Source organism: Malaclemys terrapin, chromosome 1 (genome assembly GCF_027887155.1).
Source record: "Malaclemys terrapin pileata isolate rMalTer1 chromosome 1, rMalTer1.hap1, whole genome shotgun sequence".
In the NCBI taxonomy this organism is placed as follows: Eukaryota; Metazoa; Chordata; order Testudines; family Emydidae; genus Malaclemys; species Malaclemys terrapin.
Window position 1 is genome coordinate 118,668,705 of NC_071505.1, and position 23,742 is coordinate 118,692,446.

The following is a 23,742-nucleotide window of genomic DNA, read 5'->3' on the forward strand; positions in this document are numbered from 1 at the left end:
CCCTTCTCCCCCTCAGATGGAGGAGGGATTTGAACCAGGTGAGTATCTTAATCACTGGGCTAAAACTTATGAGGGAGGTGGTCCTCCTTCTATCCATTTTGTGTAAGCTCACCTACAGGGGCCTCATCCAATAGTTGAGCTCTGAACATGTTTACTGGATCTGGACCACAGACAAGTTAGGTGGAGGAATGCCTGTCTTTGTGAATTGCTTTGGCTCAGGGATCTGGACACCTGGCATTGGACTGCTGTGTGCATGTGAGAGGTACAAAAATATAGGTTCTTAGAGTAGGTATAGTTTGACTTCTATATTTGCGGAGACAGCTCCAGTCAGGCAATGGGGCTACAGGTGGTGGGGCAAATTCCACGCCTACCAGAGGTTTGCAGTTTTGCTCTGCCCCCCAAACTATGCCTGTGGTGCCTAGGTAACTTTTGGGGCACAAATTTTGGTGCCAAGTGAATTTTGGTCCCAAGACTTTTGTGAATCTAGGTCAGTGATTCTCAAACTTTTGTACTGGTGACCCCTTTCGCATAGCAAACCTCTGAGTGCGACCCCCCCCCTTATAAATTAAAAACACTTTTTTGTATATTTAACACCATTATAAATGCTGGAAGCAAAGCAGGGTTTGGGGTGGAGGCTGACAGCTCATGAACCCCCATGTAATAACCTCACAACCACCTGTGTGGTCCCAACCCCCAGTGTGAGAACCCCTGCTAGCTCTGTGTGTCATAGGTTCTATGTTGCTAATAGCTAACAGAGATTTTCCTTTAACTCAAGTAGATGAGTCCTGTGTTTCTGAAGAAGGAAGAGTTAAGCACTATCGCCTCTGTTACTGAGAAGTTGTGAATGAGTATGGCATACAGCGTAGCATATCCAGCATCTGTGTTTGTATAGCACTTAGCATAATGAGGTCCTGGGTCCATAACTGGCAATTGTACTAGGTGGCTAGAAATTGTTACAGTATCATCCCCATTTTACAGATGGTGAAAATGAGGTAAAGCTGTTCAGTGATTTCCAAAATCCATGAAGTGAGTCCATGTCAGAATAGTGATTAGAAGTAGCAGTTGCCAGTTCTCAGTCGTGTGCTCAGATCACTAGACTGAGTCTAGCTTTATGGTTGGTACACATTGCATGAGTACCCATATGTAAATATGTAAACTTTCTCAATTGCACAACGTATGTCTGTTTTGCAAACAATTTACTGTGTTATTTCTTTTCCCAGTGTATGTGCTCCTCCCAACAAAATGTTCTAGGCTTTTATTTAGTTTGTGAAAGTTTCTATGGTGTAGCTTTTAGGACAATTATGTCTTTTTCATATTTATCTGTTTCAAATCAGTTTTTATAGCGTGGATATAATACATACATTTTAATCATTTTAAAGATACAATATGTAAACTTTTCACAAACAATACTCAGAATACATGAACAGACATATTACATTACTGTATAACACAATATAATCAAACTATAATTTGATATAGACTTTCAGTTCTTCCTTTTGAATGGGGAATGGTCTCTAAAATCATAGTATTCTTTTTTAAAATAAAAATATTTGCAGGCTGTAAAAATAGCAAAATTCTGTCAAAGTGCCTCACGTGACACTTCCAGTTCAAGTCAAAAGAGGTTTCAAACTACTTTAGTACATCAGTTAAGCATGATTACATGTATCTTAAACAAAAAATCCATGTAGTATTATTTTAAATAGTTAACATACAGTATTTCAACAGGGGAAACGCTTATTAGATCACAACAATCTATTTTACGCCATCAGCATTGCAGAGGGGATTATAATTGTGTTAAATTTTCATATTACTCATATTTACACATTAATGAACAGATGCATTGTTACTATTGGGATTTTGCCATTTGGCCTTTCACATCCCTAATCACGAATTTCCTACTGAGATCTTTACCATTCTAGCAGAAATTCAGTCACTGATACATGGCTGTCCATTGAATTCATTATTGTTAGCTTGTTTGTTGCAGCTCTTCCTGAATTACCAGTAGAGTCAGGTTGCAAGAACAGTAATTTGTAACATGAGTTGTTTCATTACAGTCAATAGGTTTTTATTGACAAAACCAAAAAAAAAAAAAAAAAAAACACCAAAAAAAAAAAACAACAACCCTAAAAAATTGCATTGATGTTAATCACAGCCACTCCTATCCTGGTTTATGCCTAGAAAGTTAACTATGATTTCTGATCAAGCACCTTCCAATAACATGGTCATGAAGGAGTCATTCATTTGGACGGACTATTTGTTACAAGGAGGGTAATTGTACTACGTTGCTGTGTAGCTGTGCTATGTCTCTGCTTGGTAGTTAATACAGCGGCCTGCAGTGAACCTGGAGTGTTCTGTAGGCTTCAGAAACCAGGCTACTGTTGCTTTAACTCTCCAAGTTAGACAGAAGACTTCTGTTTCTTTACTAGCACACTACAGCGCATATTTTGTCTAGCTGCAGGGGAAAAGCTTTGTCATGGACTTTGCTGACAATAGACTTAAAAGTAAAACGGTCTACTTTTGGTGCCTGGAGGTTCTGTAGCCTATTGTTAGTTCACAATGGATTTCTATTGCTGCATTCCTGGTTTGCAAAGGTTTGTTAGCTTTTAATGACTGACAGTCCTCTATTGCAAATACCACATTGACGCTGGCCTGTTTACATGCTACTCAAGAATTTTTGAAAAACACAGGAAAAAAGAAAACAGCAATGTTTATTTGACCTATTCAAGATATGTTTTAAAAAATGGTTTCCTTCATGAAGTGTTTACTGGGAAAGTACAAACTTTGGAAATATTTGTAAAAGTGTTTAAAGCACAGTGGAATCTTCTTATCATGAACTCAGGAATGGAAATATTAATGTTATAACGTTAACATGCAGCTTCTCGTAGCTATTTCATTGTGATCTAATTGTAAATTTTGAGCTTGTAATTAAATCTTTTATTAATGTAGTTCTTGTTATTACAAAAAAGTTAGAATAAAACTTCATTCACCCTAACATTTAAAGAGCAGAATTCATATAATTATATATTTTTTCAGTATTAAACTGGAGACCAAACATTTAGGGATGGTGTGTGTGAGAGAGAATATTATATTATATTGTTAGTTTATGAAATAAATATTTTGGGTTCACTTTAATTTTCCACAAATCCTTTATAAAGAGAGAATAAAATATTATATTATTGGCATTTTGAGAGAGAAAGAAACGTTTGATATGGTTTTATTGAAAATTGCACACAGATTTTGTGACACTGATTCCTGAGAGCTTTAAGATAGGGGCTCAAGAAGGTTGGCAAAATTAGCCAAACAAGATAATGAAGGCTCCTCATAAAGCTTTTTACTGTGGGGAAAATTAACCAGTTGCTAATAATTGTATGGTCCCTAGGCCAGACGGTCCCTTTGATAAGTTAACATGTACTCCTTTTATGCTCCTGGTAGGGGGTAAACAAATGCCTGAACAAATACAAATACACATAAACACAAATGTGGAGAATAGCAGTATATGTCTTAGATCCAGATAATAAGTGTGGGTATTGTTATTTAGATGGCGCATACTGGGACACTTATCTTTTAGTACACTCCATTTTCTAACTGAATGCAGTACTAATCGTGGGATTGAAAGCCATTGTAATTGTGTACCCATCTAAATGCTGACAAGAATATACAATTACATTGTTTGGAACTGAGTTTAATGTTCTCTGAATTTTATTAGCATTTATATTTACTTATGCATTAAAATTCCACACAAAAAAGAGGTCAAAATGCAAGAGTTAGAGACATAAATATCGGCCGAATCCACACCCTCAGTGTATTTTCCCCTGAAAATATTGAACAAATATATTTTATTATAAAAAGGAAGTGATAGAAATCTGAAATAAGAAAATAATGGGTTTCCATTCTAGGCATTGCTTCCCCCCCACCTCCCCACTTCTGGATTTTACAGTCTTTGTAAAGCTTTTTATCACACCAAACTTTTTATTATTATTATTATTTTTATTATTATTATTTACAATGTCTGAATATGTGTGTGTTACTGGAAAATCTTTCCCCGGTGTACTTACCACCACACGATGTTTAAACACACATTATAAAGTGGATGTAATTGTAAACACACACAGAGGGACATAATTACATGTAGCAGATTTAGGAGCTAATTCTTTGCCTTTTTTTTTAACTCTGCATTTTCTCAACATAATTATTTTTTGACTGCAGACTAACACCCTGAAATTGACAAGCATCCATTATAAGCAGGAACTTGTTCACTAAATTGAAAAACAATGAATTGCAGGTTTATATGTGCCCATTGTCATACAGAATTACTATGGCTTTGTTCCATAAGAGGAAAAAGCTAATGATTTTGAAACAGCAGGTGACAAAACACATTCTCTCCCCCCCCCCCCCCTTCTTCTTATCAGTTTGTTGATGAAGTCATTACGAATTGGGGCCCAGAATAGGGTTGGCCTTATTTTTAGCAGATAGACTTTTAATGAGTTCTATTGTGGAGCCAGTCATGTTGATTTTCTTACATTTTTTTTTCTCCCTTCACTCAGAAACTCCCAGTATTGAAAAGCTACTATCAAAGGACTGGAAAGACAAGCTTCTTGCCATGGGATCAGGGAACTTTGGAGAAATAAAAGGTAACATTGTCACTGTGATCCTACAGAGTTAAAATGAAACAAAAATAAAATGTGTATATATAATTAGCATTATGGAACTTCTTCATGTTTTTTGTTTTGTTTCTCATTTCTTTGTTTGTTGGCAGTGTACAATCTACCAGTGTGATTTTTAATAAACCATGGTATGTCCTAAATGAACAAGCCATTTTCATTTATGTAAGGCTTTTGTTCCATCTTTAATTTTGTTTTTGTCAATACAAGGGGAGTCTATTATAGGATTCATATAAAACGCAGCAGAGATTTTCACAGTTCGCATATTAACATAGGGTTTAGCATCCATCTACAGCAGGAACTACACATCTGAAATCGGAAGGAGATCAGAAATGTTTGCTATTGTTGGTGCAGATTGTGATAATATTGTGCAATAGATGAAAGGGCAAAGTTTTTGTAGTAAAGCATGTTCCTTTAAAGTCCTGCTGTAGAAGGAAAATGCAAAATGTGACCATTATTCAGCAGTAGTACCTTCTGTTTTGCCAAGATATTTACCCATTTTATATATGTGAGGTCATTTTATGAAACTGGTAGTTGTTTATTTTTATACAGTATTTCTGCTCAAAATAAGTGTGTCAAACTTGATGTAAATTCCAAAGAAGCCAATGTTCCCCTAAAAGAAAACAGTGTGAGACTCCCACTTCCTACATGATAGTCAGATTGGGCTACTGTGATCATCTAATCTGACCTCTTGTATAACATAGAACTTCCCCGAATTGATTTAGATAAATTCATGGAGGATAGGTCCATCAATGACTATTAGCCAAGATGGGCAGGGATAGTGTCCTTAGCCTCTGTTTGCCAGAAGCTGAGAATGGGCGACAGGGGATGGATCACTTGGTAATTACCTGTTCTGTTCATTCCCTCTGGGGCACCTGGCATTGGCCACTGTCAGAAGACAGGATGCTGGGCTAAGTGGACCCAGTATGGCCGTTCTTATGTTCTTAATCCTGTTTGAACTAGAACATGTCTTGCACCACTTACATCAATGCAAATCCAGAGCAGCACCATTAAAGTCAATGGAATACACCAGTGTAAAAGTGGTGTGACATCAGAATTAAGCCCTACTTATTTTTAATAGACCTAGTTTTCTGCTGTTGTTTTACTCATATTGGGGCAAACCCTGAAGTCCTTATTCAGAGAAATTCCCAAAAACTTACTCCAGACAGTTTTAAGGACCTGTTTCACAGTGCACAGTAATACTCAGTAAAATGTTGAAACAAAAGCTGTCAATTTACTCTAATCCTAAAAGGCAGTCTCTTAGAGAATAATTCATAGGTTTATATTAAAACTTAGTATTTTATTCATATGTTCCTTTCAGCTTGTCACTCACAAATAAGCCACCGGCACTAGCTTGCTCTAGTCCACCGACTTACACAAGAGGGAAAGTATGCCATTTGCTCCCCCCAACTTCTCTAGCTAGGGATTGTAACTCATATGAGTCCAGAATAAATATACGCATCTGGTACACTTATTTGATAACTTGATGACCAAACACAGCACTTCAGCACCAAGTAGCCTGAGATATTTCTCTTATTATAAGTGGGCCAAATTCTGAATTCCTTACTCAGTCTTTGCACACGCAAACGCACTTGAGCACATTTACCTCACATGTGTGAGTCAATTGGCCAGAGAGGGCTATTGCTAATATCTCGGCTTATGTGTGATTAGTACATATTAAAAAAGTATATGATTTAAGTAACCCTACGATGTGGTGTAAACGGATTCATTAATCTTTAAGGCGTTTCAGGCTGAGGATCCATAGATGGTTTTCATTTCAGCTTTCGATGTTGTGTTGCTGCAGCAGCAACCGCAAGCTCTCTGGAACTTCTTTAACCCTTGAGATTCTGGAGTTTTAAAAAAATTACTCCCTATGATTCTCCACTCTCTTCGGACTGAGTAAAGTCTCTGAAGCATGCTCTGTGCTAAGAAGGCAGTCTCTTCCAAATCCCTATGATCTTGTTCTGTTGGAGGGCAGTCTTTTTTCTCCCTTCCTCTCTTTCCCCTTCACAAGTTAAACATGAAAGCAGCAGCGACTATAAGATAACACGAAAGAAATTCAACAGCTCTTTCAGTATTGCCTGGGGGGCCGGGGGAGGATGGGGAGCAAGCGTACAGCCTCAAAGAAGAGTTTTATTTGCTTTAACTTTTGTTTTTAAATTTCATATTTTGAACACAAGTTGAGTTATTGTTTCATAGCTTTGTTCAAAGCCTCACACCCAATGCATTTTACTGGAACTGTGGTTCTATGACTGGGGGCATGGTTATTAGGTGTTTGGATCAGGTTTGGCAGTAAGCTGTGAAAACAGGCGCTGGTTTATTTTTCCTACTGACTGCCGTGACAGTTGCAATTATTGTGCATTGTTTGTAGGTGGCTAGAAAGAAGGGAGGATACAATAGAGCGTTGCCCTCTGGAGGTAAATGAATTTGACTTACAGGTTCTTGGGGGGGGGTCATGCAGGCTGATTATTTAGTGCCCAGGAATGTGGTTTTCATGCCACCGCCAGCCATGAGCGACTAGCAAACAATAGGTCAGTGGTATTGCAGCTGTATTTAGTGAGACAACATGAAAGGTGTGCAAGTTGAGCAGTTTTATACATACACACACAGGCATTGTACTGGAAAGAAGTAATGTTTTTGCCCTGCTATGTGAACATGAGGTTATTAACAGTTTTTCAAGTGTAATTTTTAAATTCTGTATATATCTATATATTTGGCTTGGCAACTGCATTTAAAAAAACATTTCTCTATTAGTGATATTTGGAAACGTGTTCTCAAATAGTGTCTTTTTTTATTAGGACATTCTGGAAAGTGTACAGGACTGAAGATGTTTTGCCCAACTATTTTGTGTAGCAAATAGTTTTTTCCATTTAAATGTTCAAAATTTCATTGTGTTTTTCATTAGATCCAGGGGAGTTTTACAGGGTTGTGTGCTGCAGATTCAGCACTAGGTTGCGTATGGTTATTGCCTGGGTTTATGTCATTAACTTTGAATTAGAGTGTCTGGTAGAGGCAAAAATCAGAGGAAGATTAGACTGCAGCAAGAATCTTTATTTTCTGTTCCTTTTATTTCTTTTAAATAAACAAATGGTAATATTTTACCAGAGGTAGGGAAGTATGTGCATTCGCTAGAGCAAGCACCAGTGACATCAGGATTCGCCAGTTCTAATCCCAACTCTGCCGCTTACTTGTTCTGTGACTTTCCGCAAGTCTTTTAATATCTCTTTCTCAATTTACCCATCTTTACAATGGGAGAAGCAATGCTTACTCATCTTTCAGGGAGTGCTCAGAGACCTAATTATTAGTTGAATTTCACTTTGAGATCATCAGGTGGAAGGATCCATATATGTCCAATTATAAAAGAAAAGGGAAAATTAGTGTTTTATTCTTGTGGTGTGAATGTATGTGTGTATTCTGGAAAAGTTCATTCCAGTTTCATACACATTTCAGGGATATCACCTACATTTAAAATTGCGGGAAACTTCCAGAACCAGTAATATCTATAAAAATTGAATTAAACAAGTGTATCCATTGTATGTTGTGTGTGTTTGTATAGATATGTAGCAGAGGTGGGCAAACTATGGCTAGTGGGCCCCTCCTGTCTGACCCATGAGCTCCTGGCCCGGGAAGCTCGCCCCCGGCCCATCCCCTGCTGTTCCCCCTTCTCTGGGTGGCAGGGCTGCGAGCTCCTGGGGCAGCGCAGCTGCAGAGCCTGGCCTGACCCAATGGCAACGGCATGGCTGGCTCCACCTGGGTGGCACGGCTGTAGCGCCACCAGCCACCGGTGCTCCAGGCAGTGCTGTAAGGGGGCAGGGAGCCGGGGGAGGGGGTTTGGATAGAGGGCAGGGGAGTTCGGGGTGGTGGTCTGGGGGCACTAGTGTGGATAGGGGTTGGGGGGTCAGAGGGCAGGGAACAGGGGGGTTGAATGGGGACGGGGTCCTGGGGGGGCAGTCAGGAATGAGAGGAGGGGTTGGATGGGGCGGCGGGGGGCAGTCAGGGGCAGGGGTTCTGGGGGCTGTCATGGGGATGGGGGTTGGATGGGGCAGGAGTCTGGGGGGGCATCGGGGGCAAGAAGCGGGTGGGGGTCGGATAGGGGGCAGGGCTGGGCCATACAATTTCTGAAACCCGATGTGGCCCTCAGACCAAAAAGTTTGCCTGCCCCTGATATATAGTAATAGTGGGTAGAAGAAAAGTACAAGTCTGAGGATGGAGGCTTCCAAGGAGAGCTTATTTTGAAAGTCACACAATTTTGAATCTGCTCAAAGCAAGTCAATCCAGAGTAGACTAAATGAAATTCCAATATAAGATGCCCTTTAATTCTTTTCAAAGCACCAAGCAATTAAGTTGTTAAAAACTTTTAAAATATGTATTGAATTAGTTAGATATGTTTAAATAGAAATTCTTTCTACATCCACTGTTTTTGCAAATGGGTTCAGAAAAGCCCGTTGGATTAGTCATGGGTAATGCACTTTATTGGATTCAGTGAAGCAGGATGAGTTTCAGAGCTAAAACTGATCACCTACAGGAGTTCGATTTCCTCCCAGTTCAGCACAGCACATTAGCTTCCATGTAGTATAAGGTGAGAGTGGTTGTCTTCCTCTATAGCATTAATATTGGCTACAGAAGAGGCAGCATATAGGATGGACCAATGGCCTAGTGCAATATGGCAAATCCTGAATTGCTGTGTTCCACTGTCTCCACACCCGGAAAATACTCCGCTGTTGTTAATGGTATTTCAGTTCCACCAGTGTTAGCATTATTGGAAGTCCTATTGTAGATGGGAGGTGTCAGCTGACGCGACCCCTTCAAGCACCTGATTAGACCAGCTCTCATCAGATACAATGGTAGCATTCAGTGGCCCTGCCACACTAGGTTTTCCAGTGTTGCTAACACTAGTTGGATTGAACTGTCATTAGCAATTGTGAGAAAACTTTGAAAAACTTTCCTAGTATGCATAGGGCTTTTGGGTTAATCTAATTTATTTCCCATTTGCCAGGAGTTAATACATTTTGATATGTCCCCCACTTAACTAATTTTGAATCCATATAGGGAATTACAAGACAAAAGTTTGAGCTGACTTTTGTTTAAAATCTTCCTGACTTTGCTTACTTACAGAATTAAAGACATTGTTTAAGAATTGTCGTGCCTGAATCTCTGAAAGTCTGGGCAAGTCTGAATCTGCATTTTTTTTAAAGCCCTCTCTATTGCATGGGATAGTCCTCAAACAACTCTAGTGAACTCTTCTTTTCACCTCATGTAAAAATGAAGAGTCATTGGGGCAAATTTGGCTCTCAACTGCACCCGTTTGAAAGCAGGGCAACTCCAATGGAGTAACTCCAGATTTAAATGAGTGTAGTTGAGAGCAGGATTAACCCACCATGCCTAATCTTAATACACTAAACCCATATATATGTCACATGGACATTTATTTTTAAGCAGAAGCTCTGTTCCATGTTGTATGAAATATCAGTACAGGTATTTATATTAAACTATGTTTGATATATGACAAAAGTGTGTTTGATGAAGACTTTAATCTTGCTTGTGTATAGTGAAGTTGGGGCATGGGGGTATATTCAGTGAACAGTTTTATGACTGCCAATAATGGATTAAAAGAAATAATCCATTCAGTGAGACTATAGCTCATCAGAGTCATGAATTAAAGACATATGTTATGTAGATTCAATGTATGGATTAAAACGGATAATCTGTGAGGTGACACACAGAATCTTGAGATAAGTGGGCTATGCAGAGTCAGTATATGGATTGTGACGGATAATTCCATTTAAGTAACACTGGACAAGTTGAAGACAAGAAAGCTTGGGGTAGTGCTCAGGTTATGAGCAGTAATCCAGTGAGTGACATGTTGGATCTCATAATCTGTAAACTGAAGACAAGAGAGCAAAGTATTCCACATTAAGATGTGGGAAAGGAGAGGGAGGGGGGGATTATTCATTGGGCAAAACCTGGGTTTAAACCTTTAACTAATAAAGCACAGATCGCCAGGGGATGTGTGAAAGCTGAGCATTCCCTTCATATCTGTGTGAATTTGCATTTTCAAATAATCATTTGAAAAATGTTTGCATGTTTCTGTCAGATGTGGAACTGTAGTATTCTTTTTTATTGAAAGTGTTGAATTTGGAATAGGAGAGAGAAGGAGAGTGAGAGAGAGCCATAAGTAGAGGAGATAAGATACATGGGGTGGTTGGCTTCTTAAGTATGATAAATTCAATATTTATTGCAACTTACTTGGTATCATCTTCTCTCAGTTTATTTACTTTGGTTTTTTTAATAGTAGCAGTTTTCTGACAGTGAGCTTTAGTCCTTTGCTGATATTCCAAAAGTGCTGGAGGGGGGAACCTGCCCAGTGTCACACTGGGAAACCTAAATTTTAAGGGCAAACTTGGCAGCTGCTGAACTAGTGTAGGTTGATCAGAATACCATGGGATACTATCAGCCGGCAAAAAAACAGAGAGTGCCAATCGAGCCACACCAACGCAGTGCCGCTTTCAGGCGAATTTGAAAGACTGAAATGGACACTGTGGCTGGAGGGAGCTATTCTCATTTGTCCCTGCAGGTGGAGGTTAGTTCAAGAAATGGAAAAGGCAACAATGTCTTGGGAGGAGGCCACCAAATAGGATTGGAGGAGAAACTGTTAAAATGTCTAAAAATATTAAAATCGAGACCTTTGTGACAAAGTAGTTAAAATGCTGCTTTCAAGCTGTACTGGATTATTTCAGCATTTTTCTGAATAAGCATTATGACTCATAATAAATAAAAAAATCAAATCCCACTTAACCAAGTTCCTCTTTTATTTTTTTAAAAGTGGAGTTATCAATAAAGGGGGAAATAGTCTAAAATCGAACTAATTTAAATAGCAAATGGTAATTGCTTTATTTTGTTTGACCATATGGATGCCAAACCCCTCCATTTAAACGTCATCCAGAGCGTTGGCTTAAAAAATAAAAAGGCTAAAACCAGTGTCCTCTTTGAGTTAAAAGTACATCATGTATGCGCTGATAGAGATTAATGTTCTGAGCTACATTTACCAGTCAAAAGGAAGCACGTATATATATGTGTGTGTGTGTGTCTATATATATATATATAGACACACACTTCCTTTTGAGAGAGAGATCTCTCTCTCTCTCTATATATATATATATATATACACGCACACACACACACACACACACACACACACACATATTTTATGCTGGGTTTGTCTTTTGCTGCTGTATAAAATTCAAAACATGAACCAGCTAGCATAGTTACAGCTTGTTGCCTGGATGGGGACAATGAATAGCTGCTGAGAAGTAGTCCTAATACAATGTTGTCTATTCTTTTTGTAACCTTGACAGTAAGTAACTAACCTGGTTAAATACCAAGCTTTGTTTGCAGTCTACTGTACCAAAACTTTTATGACAGCCAATATTGAATATTCACTGAGGACTTATTTCTCGCATTGCAGAATAGGTAATGTACTGGTCTGTTTCAGAATGCGCTACTGAGCAGAAGGCTATGTCCTTGTCCCTACAGAATATTCATTCTTGAGGGTAACAGCTAAAGATTATTGTTCATCAAATGTTTTAGTTCATTCCAAGCCATCTTCCTTGAAGGCTAAAAGTTTCAGACAGTACACATGCTCAAATCAAGATGAATATCCACCTTCTAGGCTGTTATTCCAAAAAGAACATACTTTATTTGTTAAAATACAGAAGAAAATATATTACAGAAAACTGTAGATAGACAACTGTTTTTTTTTTTTTGTTTCTTATTGTAAGCTATGGCTCAGCTAGTACAAATCAATCAGAAAGTTTCCTTCTATTAAGCTGATTTCACATATCAGTATGGAGTCAATTAATTTAACAAGCTAGGTAGCTGTATATTTCAGACATGCATTGTAAAGTAATGAGAAGAACAGGAGTACTTGTGGCACCTTAGAGACTAACAAATTTGTTAGTCTCTAAGGTGCCACAAGTACTCCTGTTCTTCTTTTTGCGGATACAGACTAACACGGCTGTAACTCTGAAACCTGTAAAGTAATGGTGGCCACTGTGTACTGAAGTTGGTTTAAATACTTAGTTGAAAATGCCAATTTTCAGATTTTTATGTCCTGGCAATCCCAAAGAGTTACTGGCTTGAAAATCATCATGCCAGCTCACAATAAATACTCATTGTAGCTATTTCCATAGCATTGAGTTGGAAGCATACAGAGGTTTGTATGCATGTACAAACACACACTCACAAAACACACAAACACATAACAGTGATATAGCATTAATAATTTGGTTAATCAATGACTGGTAATAAATGTTAAAAATTTCTGGTCAAAGACAGAAAAAAGGTGTTTAAATTCCATACTTACCCCAGCCAGTTATGTCTGTTTATCAGGATACATTTCCTGAAAGAGCATAACATAAACTCCCCATTGCCCCACATACAGAACTGCTGTTGACGTCAATGGCAGTTCCATGCGTGGATCAAGGGGAGAATATTCCCATTTAAAATGAATACTACCAGGCTTTAACACTATGATTTTAAAGGGAACATAACCAAGCTAAAATTAATGCACCAAATCTGAAGATGACTTATATCAAGTGCAATCCCATTGGCTCCAATGGATTTGCATAGGGGGTAAATTAGTACAGAATTGGACCCATATGTTTAAAATAAATCCCTGTGTGTTTCTAGCTACACCTAAGATTACTGACATGGAAACAACAAAAAATCAAATATACACTTCACTATTTATGCTGTTAGTTTGTTTTGCATTTCACTCGTTTGGAGAATGAAATTAGGCAGTTGATCCATTTCACTTTCCAGTTCCCGTTGTTTAGCACAGTAACATTGTGTTTGGGTTTCGAACACTGCAGGGGGAAGTTTAAATTGGGGGGGCGGGGAAGGAGGGCTGTAAAAATGTCAAGGAAAAAAGTCTGTTCAAAGGAAGTCCAATCCTGAAGTTATATCCAGACTTGGACATAACTCCTGTTGATGCTGGTGGGAGCTGGGGCCATGCAAGGACTGTGGGATTTGATAAACTTCCCCCTCATTTATTTATTTTAAAGTTTGTAAAACATTGTGCCTAAATTAAAGGCCCAATGAGACTGTTTGCAGTGCATAAAGTTGAGAGTGACCATACACAAATCACTTAACCTTTGCGCCTCAGTTTCCCCATGTTTAAAAAAGTGTTAAAAGGGATAATAATGCTTACCTGCCTGCCTGGGGCTTTGAGAGGATTAATTAGTTATTGTTTTAAAGTGCTTTGAAGATAACATGAGCTCTGTACTATATGAGCTAAGTATTATTACATTGTATCACAGCAAACCAAACATGTTGTACTATTTGAGATATGTAGAACATCTTGAAATGTAATGGATTTTTTTCCCATTTGTTCCCCCGTGTACACAGGATTTGATTTTTTTTAAATAATAACTATGTTTTATGATATGAACATAATACAATGTAATTATGTTTGCCAGGCTTTATACTAGCGCATTGTTTTCTTTGATTTTCTTTGAAAAACTGACACTGACAATTCAAAAGCTATTTAGGTAATTACTTTGATAGTAAACTGACTCGGGGGATAAGTTTAACTGTCTGTACTATTTTTTCCCCTGTACCTCTGATTGATAATGTTCCTAGTTATTTAACCGTGTCACAGAGATTATACAAAACCATACTGCAATGTTTTGCCACAATCCCTTTAGTCTTAGAGGGTATCTGGAGGTGGGGTGCGGGGCTGGAATTCTGATCACTTGTCCATCAGCATCTAAGGCTTATTTGACAAAAGAAAAATGCCGTGGTTATCCCAGTTTCTGAGTTGTGCTCTCCAGGAAATTAAAATGAAATATTTTTTGCTGCTATGAGTGTCTAAAACCATTTGTCAACTTTCTGCTTGTTCTGTTTTGTGCAAATATGATGGGGTTCTCCTCTTACTTGGTCTTATATGTGTCCTTGCTTTAATGTACGTTAAAATGTCACTGCCACCACCAGTCTCTCAGACTGTGAGTCAGAGCTGAGAATGTGTAATAATTTTAGTACAAAACAGATATTTCACCCTAAATTGACACTATAGCTTTAACCTTACAGAATAGCATTAACTTAGTCCTCCATTAGTGCTGCCTGCTGTGGCGGTCGAGTGCTCATTGTGACTGTGTCCACAAATATATTTTGTTCCCAGTCCCTTCCTTCATGCCAGTAGAGAATAAACAGAGGGGTCTGGATGCAACTAGTCTTGGGGTTTGCTTTGATGCCTATATGTGTGTGGGCTTATTTGATAAAGTTTCTGGTGGAAAATCCACGTTGTGCCACTGCAGTGCTACGGAACAATGAGAACAGTGTGTCCACCTAGAGCAATATATCCTGAACAGCCCGTGACCTGGTGGTTAAAAAGCTTTGTTAAACATGAAATGCGCATTTGTTGCAGATTTGATGGTAATTCAGTGTAATTTTAAGGGCAGTCATCGTTAGCCCACTTTCCTTTTCCTTTTCAATACTTGTATGAAATAGTCTAACTCATTGGCAATTTGTACATTGCCACAATAGGCTATTCCATTTTTTAATCACTATACCATGGTGTAGACTTAAAGCACTGAAATCATGTGAAGAGTATATGAATAGTATAGACTTGTCTCCAACAGCCAGAGCCATTTTAAGCTCAATTATCAACAGGACTAGCTCTGAGCAAGTTTAATAGGCAAGCTGCTGGAAGTCGCTGCTGGGGCCAACAACCTGTCCACAGTAGGGTTCTCAACATTGCTACCAGCTTCACTGATGTTCGCTATAGTGAGAGCTTTTTGTAAAAATTCTGAAGAGTTGCATGACTTTGCAGTTGCCTCTACAGTGTCTTTGATTGCATAGTTGGTAACATAGTAAGATATAATATTGAGGTAAATTTAAAAAAATCTCTAAAAACTGAAATCATATTTAGTAACAATGTCAGCAGTCGTGTGCATGGTGGTTAATATCAGAACCTCCTCATGTTGCATTTTAAGGAGCAGATAGTAGCAAATAAGACAAAGTGTCACTTTTTCTGCTTATATGCTTTTTGCATGATCAGCAGAACAGGCATGTACATGAAGGGAATATGTTTTCGAGTTGTTACATCCACTTACATAACCACTTTCAGTTGGTATTGAGATTGGTTTAATAGGAGCAGTTTGGGCCATCTGGAGCCTGGTTTATGCTACAACTCCAGCTAATTTTAAAATGAGGTAGTAGAATCAATTTTAAAACCAGTTAGAATTTTAAGGGTTATTTTCCCAATGTAAATCAGGCCTTATTCTTGACCAGATAGCATTTCTACTTGTTCTTTAATTCTGAGCAATAATGATGATGAGCATGAGGGTCAGTTTTCAAAGGCAGCATTATATTCAACACGTATTTGTTTTAAAAGTAGATGAACAGTTGTTATAACTCTGTGCAGTACTTAGAAATGAATACATAGTGCACAGAAAAAGTTGATTTTGTTGACTACATATCGGTAGTGACCAAAATGTGTCTTTGACAATGGTTAGGTGGTCAGTGTGAAATATGTCTAAACCAAGCTCTGAACCCATCTCTAATTTAACTGTGCTTCTGCAACTTGAATAAAGATGTCAATTTCTCTTTGGGAGAGATTTCTTGCTCATGAATGGATTAATAAGATTAAGAGACAGTTCGGAAAAGTTTAGATGTGTCTGAAATTAGGCAACTGTCTCTTATTAGTGCCAGTGTGATGAGTGTTTTGTCTCTCTTAGGCAACGTGGTCTGGGCTTAGAATACAGAACCGGGTGTCAGAACTCCTGGGTTCTCTTCCTAGTTCTACCATTGACTAATCACATGACTTCTATCAGTTTACACACATGAAATACTTCTCTATTTCTAAGAGTTGTTGTGGGATTTATTAATGTTTTCTGAGTTCTTTGAGATCTTCAAATGAAAGGCATAGTATAAATTCATATTACTTGATCAAATCATATTAGTTGACTGTCTTTGACTATATTTTTAAATGAGTTATTTGACAAATATTTGTTCTTGCCTGTCCCTAGCTTAGAACTAGCCAAATCCACACATACTCCCACCCAGCCACCCCCTCAGTAAATATTTTTTAATAAAATATTTGCAAACACTTTTTTCAGTGTTCAACCAGCTCCATGTAAATCAAATAATAATTATTAGATTAATCTTTTCAGTGATACAAAATATTAAAGGTTTCTTTGCAGCTAAGATTGCTGGGCAAGAATAGTCCTTTAGGATAATTTAATTTGTATAACTTAGAAAACCTGCACATCCCCCCACCACCACCACCCCGAAAAACAGCTAGGGAATGGGTGGAGTTGTAATAGACACTTCTACCTAATTGCATGTCCAGTGGCAAATACATGACTTAAACTAGTGCTTTGTCCCTCATGTTTGAAGTGAAAATTGTAACTTAAAAGTGCTTACTCCACCATTCTTAGTACATTACCATAAGCTCCCATTCTTTCTCACAAGTTTAAACGGAACTTTAAAAAAATTCTATAGTTTCTGTTTCATTGCATCTCTCATGTTTGCAGCATACCACCATGGATCTTTTGATAGTGTTAGCAAATATTCTCCCATCGATAGTGAGAATATTTTCCCATAGATCTCTCTTTTATTATGGGGTTTTAATAGGAAGTTCAATCAAGTAATACTACTTTTGTATCAAAAGCCTGACCCTATGTATTTTCCCAGATACATATAACTGTCTACAAGTACTTAAAAGATCTGGAATTGGTTAAAGTGGAATGAAGGAGTGTTGCTGGGAGCACTGGATGAAAATAAATGAATTTAAATTAAGCTAAATTTCACAAAAATATCTCTAATGGAGACATGTATTAGATTGTGGAATCATCTTTCAAAGGAAGCAGTAGATGACCCACCATTTAAGAGGGGAATATACTGTGTCCAGTTCTGGTGACCACAATTCAAAAAGGATGTTGATAAACTGGAGAGAGTTCAGAGAAGAACCACAAGAATGATTAAAGGATTAGAAAACATGCCTTGTAGTCACAGATTCAAGGAGCTCAATCTATTTAGTTTAACAAAGAGAAGGTTAAGGGGTGACTTGATTACAGTCTGTTAGTACCTACATGGGGAACAAGTGTTTAATAACAGGCTCTTCAATCCAGCAGAGACAGGTATAACACGATCTAATGGCTGGAAGTTGAAGCTAGACAAATCCAAATTTTTAACAGTGAGAGTAATTAACCATTGGAACAATTTACCTAGGGGGTCATGGTGGATTCTCCATCACTGAAATATTTTTAAATCAAGATTGGATGTTTTTCCTCTGTGACTTATTCTGGGGAAATTCTTTGGCCTGTGCTATACAGGAGATCAGGCTAGAGGATCACAAGGTCCCTTCTGACCTTAAAAATCTATGAATCTGTGAAATCCAATCCAGAAAGTGCTGGTAAATAGATTGTAGGGAAGATTCCTGCACTGGCAGGGGGGTGGACTAAATGAGCTATTACCAGTAGCTCTTTTCATGTCTGACTGATAGTTGGCTAAGAGCATGGTTAGTGTAGTCGCCAGTTTTTCTTTTGTTGAATTGGAGAGCGTTGGTGACATTGGCAGCAAAACACTTCTTGTATTTGAGAGGGGTTTGTGTGGCAGGGCTGTCCCAAAAGCAGACTGTTTTAAGGGGAGATATCTAGACAGAAGGCTTATCCATTTCCTCAAACTTTTTGGGAAAGAACTTCATGGGCTCTGGTTTCTGTAAGGGAGGGGAATTTTGCCAGGGTTGTGTTGTGTTGGTGGGTGCTGGTAGATTACCTGCGAGTATATTTTATTATTTAATTGATCATCTTTTCAATTCATGGCAAAGGTGCCATTGTTGTACATAGTTTTTGATTAATACATTTTGATTTCTCTCTTATTTGTGGGGCTCTTACTACACTGTCCCCAGATCCCCTCTCATTCCTTTCTGGGTGAAAGGAAACCTGCTGTGGGGGAAAAGAATTGGATGGTGGTAATCGGTGCCTATTTCTGGGAAAGCATGAGCAGAACATATTTCTAGTGCACTTGTAGATAATAGAAATCTGGTGTTTGTAAAATAACATAGCGAGCAAGTTGGGTTAATGATGGCAAGTGGCACAACCTCTTAGCTATTTCTACTCTACACTAGACTTTAAAAAATTCTCATCAGTGGTAGCAACCCTGGTAACAGCTATTGGCATTTTAACCACTGTATCATCTAACCCTGATCAGAGCAGAGCTGGGCAACATGGCAGCTAGAATGCTGGCAGCTGGCCTGCCCTGGGATACTAAAGAGAAAAAGGAAAAAAATCTAATGTGCATAAGATTTCTGTTCTTCAGCATGCCCATTTGTACAATGGGGATGATAATACCTACCTCACCGGGGAGCGGGTTTTCTGTTTTGACAGAAACATTTTCAAAACAGTTGGTTGTGAACCCTGTGAAATGTAAACAACTTTGAAAGTTTTCACAAAACTGTTTCTCCATGTTTCTATCCGCTCTACTAAACAGGCTACTGAAAGAAAAGCGGGGAGAGCAGGGAAAGGAAGTATTATTAACCCCAGTTTTACAGATGGGTAACTGAGGCACAGAGAGAATAAATAAGTGACTTCCTCAGTTAAACATGAAAATAGTGGTAGAACAGGGAATTGAATGGTGCCTTAATCATCCTCCCTGTCTCATTTTTCTGGGAAGTGTATGTCCCTAGTTGTTCCAGAGCAATGCATTGCGATATGCATTGTGATTTTGCATATAGTGTACTGAAATTCTGTTTATACTGAGACTGCCATTTAAAAATTACCCAGCTCTCATTTCTCTCTCTTTCCTTTACCTTTTGTCACCCTGTGATGCCCAGGGACTCCAGAAAGCCTAGCTGAGAAAGAAAGGCAGCTTATGGGTATGATCAATCAACTGACCAGTTTGCGTGAGCAGCTGCTGGCAGCTCATGATGAACAGAAGAAACTGGCTGCATCACAAATCGAGAAACAACGCCAGCAAATGGAGCTGGCTAAGCAGCAACAGGAACAGGTGAGTGATTATTATAGCAAATCTCATTCTAAGCTCCTATTCATTGATGTTTAACTTTCCAATAGTTTAGCTTTGAGGTCTGAAATTTCTCAAGATTGTTCTCAGCCCAGCATTATTTTTTTCTTTTGTTTTGGGGTATGGAAAGTTGGGCAAAAATATATCGAAGCATTATTTTATTTTTTGTAGTGTTAAAAAATGGTGTTTTTTCTACTTTTCAAATAATTATCCCACTATTTTGGGAGACAGAAACTCAAAATATAGTTTTGTTTTAGGAGTGCAAATAAAAACACAAATTCAGCCCTGCAGAATGTGCCTGTGCCAATGGTCACTTCAAGTCAATGAGGTTGGTTGTGCATAACAGAGCAAAATGTGGCCTTTAGATTGTGCAGTACCACCAGAAAGTGCAGTTTGTGAAGTTTGAAAAGAACTGAATGAGAAATACATAAAATATAAACCAGTGAACCCGTGTAATACTTTTCTTCCCCATTTAAGAGACTGATTTTCAGCCCTCACAAATACCCGCATCTACCCTTTGCAGGCACAAATATGTGTTCACACTTATCCATGTATGCATATCTTAGAATTTGCATGCAAAACCATCCCTTTTCCCAATACTTTTTCTAGGTACAAATTTTCACAAAGTGAAGGCACAGGTATGTGTCTGCCCAGCTTTGTGTAGACAAAAATTGAGGGCAAACAGAAACCTGGCTTAAATTGTGCCCTAAGTGTGTGCTGAGTGCTGTTATCCAGATACACTGTCTTGGGTGTGTGTCTAGCTCTAGAATTCTGCATCTTGAAATAAACAGATTTGAATTTATTTGATGGGTTAGACATTCCATATGTTATTTCTTGAATGTATTTCCTGTAAACATGGGAAAACAGTGCATTTATTTGAATGTCTGATCAATTATAGTTCTTTCTTTTTTAAAAAAAATAAGAGTAAATTAACGAAAACACCTGTATGACTTATTTGAAACTCACAAAAGTCTGGAAATGCATTCATTATTGCCACCACTATGGTAACTCCACCACATTGCATGTATATAATAAAGCATACCAGTTGACAACATACAATAGAAAACACTACATTATGCACAAGAGGAATTGTGGTTGCTCTGGGAGCTATGTCTTTGTTTTTACTGGTGTTTGGATAGTTAAAATCTCATCCTTAATGCTGCATATTGTGGCTGAGCTGTTCTGTGGAATTTCCATCTCTTAAACATAAAGCCCTCACAGAAGAAGAAATTCTTTAAGGGACAGCAGGAGAAATGAATCATCCATTAAATTAGAGTAGCCCTTTCACATTGTTGCTGGTATATAGACATAGATGGAGAGGCATCACTGGCAAGATCTTTGTGGCAAGACATCCATCAGGACCTGTACCCTTACCTGTAGAGGTCGCTATTGTTTTAATACCACTGAATAGTCCTAAAGAGAAAAGGAGAATAGAGCAAAAATGCAAAAAAAGAGCAATAAAACAATCCCACAGGATAGAAATCCTTGTAGTCATGCATTATATACAAACTGATTTTTATAAAAAATATAAACTAAAGTATTTATTTAATCATTAACAGTGAGCCTCCCTAAACACGGAGAACTTTTTTCTTTCCCCAGGCTATCAAATCAGCTACAGATAGGAGTTTTGTATGCTACTAGTTTAATAAAGGAAATTAAAACTTTATTTGGGGGGGAGAAGCTCTCAGTTCTCCCCTCAATAAGTGGGTTTTATTCCCATAAATGTTGAGACTTACATCAGGGGAAGAATACTCCCCCAACAATGCTTGCAATGCTCTGTTAGCAATTCACAAGAATGGAGCTGTTCTGATGACTGAAATAAAACTCTTGTAGAATTTAAACAAAAAGATGCTTTTTAAAATTAGCGGCTTATTCCTCCTCAGCTCTGTAGGTCTGTCTACACTGCAGTGAAGGGTGTGATTTGCAGCTTGTATAGCTCCATTAGCTGTTATCTAGCTAGCCTGATAAATATAGAAGTGGGGATGTGGCAGTGCAAGTTCAGTGTGGGCTGTACAAGCCCATCTGACCTCCTTTGGTACATGCTTGTTTGTGCAGCTGGCGCTGAAGCTTGAACTGCAGTGTACTCATTTCTAATTTTAGCAAGCTAGGTAGAATAGAGCTAGCATGGGTAACACCTGCATATGCTGCAAATCACACCTGTGGCTGAATTGTAGACATAATCTTTGAGTCAGAACTCTTTTTGTACCTTCTCATCAATTGTAAATGGGATCTGTCCCACAATCACCTTACTCAGTTGAGGGGGAAGGATGGTCTTGTGATAAATACACAAGACTTTGAATCATGAGACTTGGGGTCAGATCTTCAACAGGTATAAATTGGCACACGTACACTGAAAACTCAGTGGAGCTATGCTGACTTACACCAGCTGAGGATCTGGCCCCTGGTTTCTGTCCGTGGCTTTTCTGGACATTGAAGCACTTAGTGGTTAAGTGAATTGCCCAAAATCAAGTACCAATCTCTTTTTGCCTCTGTTTCCCTATCAGTAAAATGTAGATTATGCCTTTCTCCTGTGTTTCATATTTGTAAAGTTCTTGGAAATCCTTGAATAGTAGATGCTATAGAAGTACTGGATATTCTCTTCTTTGCTTCTTTTTCCTCTTACTCTTATTTGATGTTTTCTCCCAAGTGCTCTTCCACCAACAGAAAGGGGCAGACAAGCAGTATTCTTTAAGACCAGTGGCAATACGATTCTATAAAATGGCTAATGAGAAGGGACTCATGTATCAGTCTATCCCCCCTCTCCGGTCAGTTCTGACAGTGTTGTCCCCGAGGTTCACTTTTTCATGAATTGGCACTATCATGATGCACAAATGTGAGCCTCCTGCCTCTGTGGCACATGAAGCTGCTGCCACCCACACACCACAATGGCATTAGCTTAACAGAGTGGTGTCAAGAACTAAGAAAGGTGGGAAATTCCTATGTAACAATTCCAGGAGTGATGGTACAAATTTTACGTTTGCAATTTCTCCACAGATTGCAAGACAACAGCAGCAGCTCCTGCAGCAGCAACACAAAATTAACCTTCTTCAGCAGCAGATCCAGGTCAGAGATTATCACCCTACCTATAATTCCTAATTTTCACTTTTCCTTCTTTCTTCCAACCCCCTTCAGTACAGCCAGAGTCTTTGTAAGAATCTGTACAGATAGATGTTGGTATTGTATTTTAAGAAAATGGATAAGGTCGTTACTTGCCATTAAGCACTAAAGGTGGGATTCAGCAAACCCTTACACTTGGATTAACTTGACGCATATTGGAAGTACCATTGATTTCAAAGTGCTGTTCACATGAGTAAGGCTTTGCAGGATCAGACCTTGGAACAGTGGCTCTCAACCTGCGGCGCATGCCCCACAAAAGTGTCTGTAGTGTCTCTTGCAATTGTTGGGTGGGGAGTTACAGATCTCCTCCAATTCTATCTTGAGTCTTCTGCTGAAACAGTTTTGCCCAGTCTTTTGCAGCCAAGTTCCCCTTAGGTATCAGGAGAACAGTCTAAAGCATTTAATAATTCTAGAAGGGACTCATTTGAAGCAGGAGCCAGCGAAAGGATTCTGGAGAGCAGCTGACGAGGTGAGGTCACAAGAGGCTGTGTGCGTGCTCCATCCGAAGAAGATTGCTAACTCTTGTACCAGAATGTTATGGATGTAATTATATTTCATTTTCACCTGATATTGCTTATTATTTAATCTTGTTTCTTCATCTTCCTTCCTATGGTAGTATACATTTTATGCTCTGAGAGTCAAAATCATGTTGTATTTAAAAAGCAAAAAGTTTGTTCCTGCTCTCTGATGTTCCAGTGCACATCATCTAGTTCCTAAAATCATTGATTGTACTTGCTACTAGAGATGGATCCAAAAACCACAACATGTGAAGAAACTTTGGGACTGGACATTTGTGGCTGGATCTGATTTCTATAATCAGATGATTCAGCCTCCTAGATCCAAAAAGCCTTGAACTTTGAGGAAAGTTTAGATCCAGATCCAGTCTTTATGCCTCGGGTCCATCTTTAATATTCAGCATTGCATAGCAACTGGTTTTGAGTGG

The 23,742-nt window shown here is 38.5% G+C and overlaps 1 protein-coding gene across 9 annotated transcripts in view; it reads left to right on the plus strand.

The window, feature by feature from the left end:
* Positions 1-23,742, plus strand: part of SOX5 (SRY-box transcription factor 5) — an 822,966-nt gene that overhangs the window by 616,356 nt on the left and 182,868 nt on the right. For 8 of the 9 annotated variants that reach the window (XM_054036563.1, XM_054036572.1, XM_054036525.1 and 5 more), the window contains 3 exons: positions 4,545-4,631; positions 19,495-19,667; positions 22,677-22,745. In XM_054036563.1, coding sequence (XP_053892538.1) covers positions 4,545-4,631; positions 19,495-19,667; positions 22,677-22,745 — 329 coding nt within the window. The remainder of the gene's footprint in view (positions 1-4,544; positions 4,632-19,494; positions 19,668-22,676; positions 22,746-23,742) is intronic. The other variant, XM_054036533.1, reaches the window with a different exon arrangement.